We start from the raw sequence: 2027 nt of genomic DNA, 5'->3' as shown, positions 1-2027 counted from the left end.
GCCCCCAGAGTTGGGAGCAGCCCCAGGGCTCGCCCCATGGCAGGTCAGGTTGGCCCTTGGGGCTCTGAGCCCCCTGCTCTGGGGGCAGATGTCCCTGCTCCCTGCAGGGGGTGGGACTGGCTGAGCTCTGAAGGTCCCCTCCAACCCAAACCAGTCTGTGATTCTATAATCTAAGTGAAGCACAGTTGTGTGAGCCACCTCCACGCAGTGCTCAACCTCATCTTACCCCCAGCTGAGGAAGGACTCCAGCAGCATCAGCTCCTCTTCTCCCGGGCTGTTCTCTATTCAGGCTCGCTCATAAAAATAACGTTTAACTGCTGGGTGTCTCAAGTTTGACTGGACAAATGGTGACTCTCTGGGAAGCAGATGGCTGTGCCCTCCAGGCTGGTGGACTCCACCAGTGGCACAGGAAAAGGAGACAACATACCTTCCCTGCTTTCACCTGGATCAACAGCTTTCCTGAATCTGCGCCCCTGCACTTGCCATTTCAGTGCCTCATACATCCAACACCACGACCAGCATCTCACTTTTTAAAGGTGTTAAGGCTAGAAGTTTAAATTTTCAAACCTAGAGGGTTTAAAGGTTTCAAGCAGTGTCTGGATTCAAGTTTAACAGCCATTTCCTACCGGTTCCACCCACAAGTTGGTTTGGTTTTGGTTATTTCAGGGAGACTCCCAGGCTTTCAGAGCTTGGTCGTTACCACCAGCAGGTCCCTCCTGACCAAAAAGCTTTTCCAACGCTCCTCAAGACTCTTCAGCTGGGTCCCTACTCGTGTTAGTTCTCTCATGAGAATTTTTCGGCACCTTTTAGTCGACTGTACAAGCCTGATGTCGCGGAGAGCATCGGACAGCAACTGCTGACCTTCTGCCTGGGCCTGGAGATTTCGGGAGGTGGAGAGACTGCCGTTAAGGGGAACATCCCAGCTATGGGGACACTGTAGGACATCTGAGCTTCTGGCATTGCAGGTATCTTTATAAAAAAACCCCAACTGCTGCCCACAGGAACCTTTCTGTTACAGTGTCTGTTTTGAATTGCTAGTGATCTCACTAATAAAGAGACTGAAAATTAATGGTGTGACTGGTAGCAGCTTCTAAGAACAACCCAGGAATCACAATCCTTGACTTGAAAACTGTTCCCATTAAAAAAAGAAACATGCCCATACACACACACGTGCTTAGTATCAGCTATAAAATGGTTGTTAATCTGCATTTATAGGTGGAGGAGACCAAAGAACTTCTTAAAAAAGCCACTGTTTAACATTAAACATGGGTTATTTGCGTCACGAGCTTCACAACTCTTTCTTACACGCTTAAAAGGGAATCAAGGAAACCCGCCGGGTACCTGGATGAGGCACTTGCTGACATCGCTCGCGCAGAGCGCTTTGTTGCAGCCCGCTGACGGCTGGACCCACAGCAGGACCAGGAGGGCGGTGACTGCGGGCGCCGCGACGTACTGCGGCCTCATGGTTCCTGCGGCTGAGCGACTTCCACAAGGGCTTCGACCAGCACTGAAATCAAAACCGGCAACTGAGAAGGCTGTGGGAGCACCCGTTAAATCCTACTTCCCTTCCCCTTCAGTAAAGATCTTGAGGTTGCAGTATCAAACACAACACCCTGAAAGTGGTGGCGATAAAAAAAGACCTCAGAGGAGAAAACCCACCAACAAAACCCCCAATTCTGTAAATGTCTAAAGCAGACAGAGGTTTTGTGTAGCATCTCCTCAGGCTAAAGGTGCTGGCAGGTGTCTAGGACCAAGACTTAGATGCCACGCGGGCTCTCGATTCCACCACAAAGTCATTAACTTCTCTTTTTAAAAACACAGACACCACCATTTAAAAGGAAGAAAGCACCGGAGGCTTTGAACACGTAACTTTGAAGAGCCGCGTGAGTGACTGAAGTCGCTGGAGACATCATCTGCTACTTCAAACAGTGGGAGCAGCGGGTTTGTTCAAAGCATTCCGCCCTCCTTCCCCTCCGTGGAAGCCCGGCTCCTCGCAGGTGGTCTCGGTTACCAACACGGCCGGGGAG

General features: G+C 50.7%; 1 protein-coding gene across 1 annotated transcript in view; it reads right to left on the bottom strand.

Moving 5' to 3' along the window:
- Positions 1 to 1464, bottom strand: part of TWSG1 (twisted gastrulation BMP signaling modulator 1) — a 15223-nt gene extending 13759 nt beyond the window's left edge. Inside the window, exon 1 of the mRNA XM_010139574.1 lies at positions 1342 to 1464. Coding sequence (XP_010137876.1) covers positions 1342 to 1464 — 123 coding nt within the window. The remainder of the gene's footprint in view (positions 1 to 1341) is intronic.
- Between the last annotated feature and the right edge of the window lie 563 nt (positions 1465 to 2027).

Source organism: Buceros rhinoceros, unplaced genomic scaffold (genome assembly GCF_000710305.1).
Source record: "Buceros rhinoceros silvestris isolate BGI_N320 unplaced genomic scaffold, ASM71030v1 scaffold44477, whole genome shotgun sequence".
Taxonomy (NCBI): Eukaryota; Metazoa; Chordata; class Aves; order Bucerotiformes; family Bucerotidae; genus Buceros; species Buceros rhinoceros.
The sequence above is the reverse complement of the archived record's forward strand: the minus strand, read 5'-3'. Positions and strand labels throughout refer to the sequence as shown.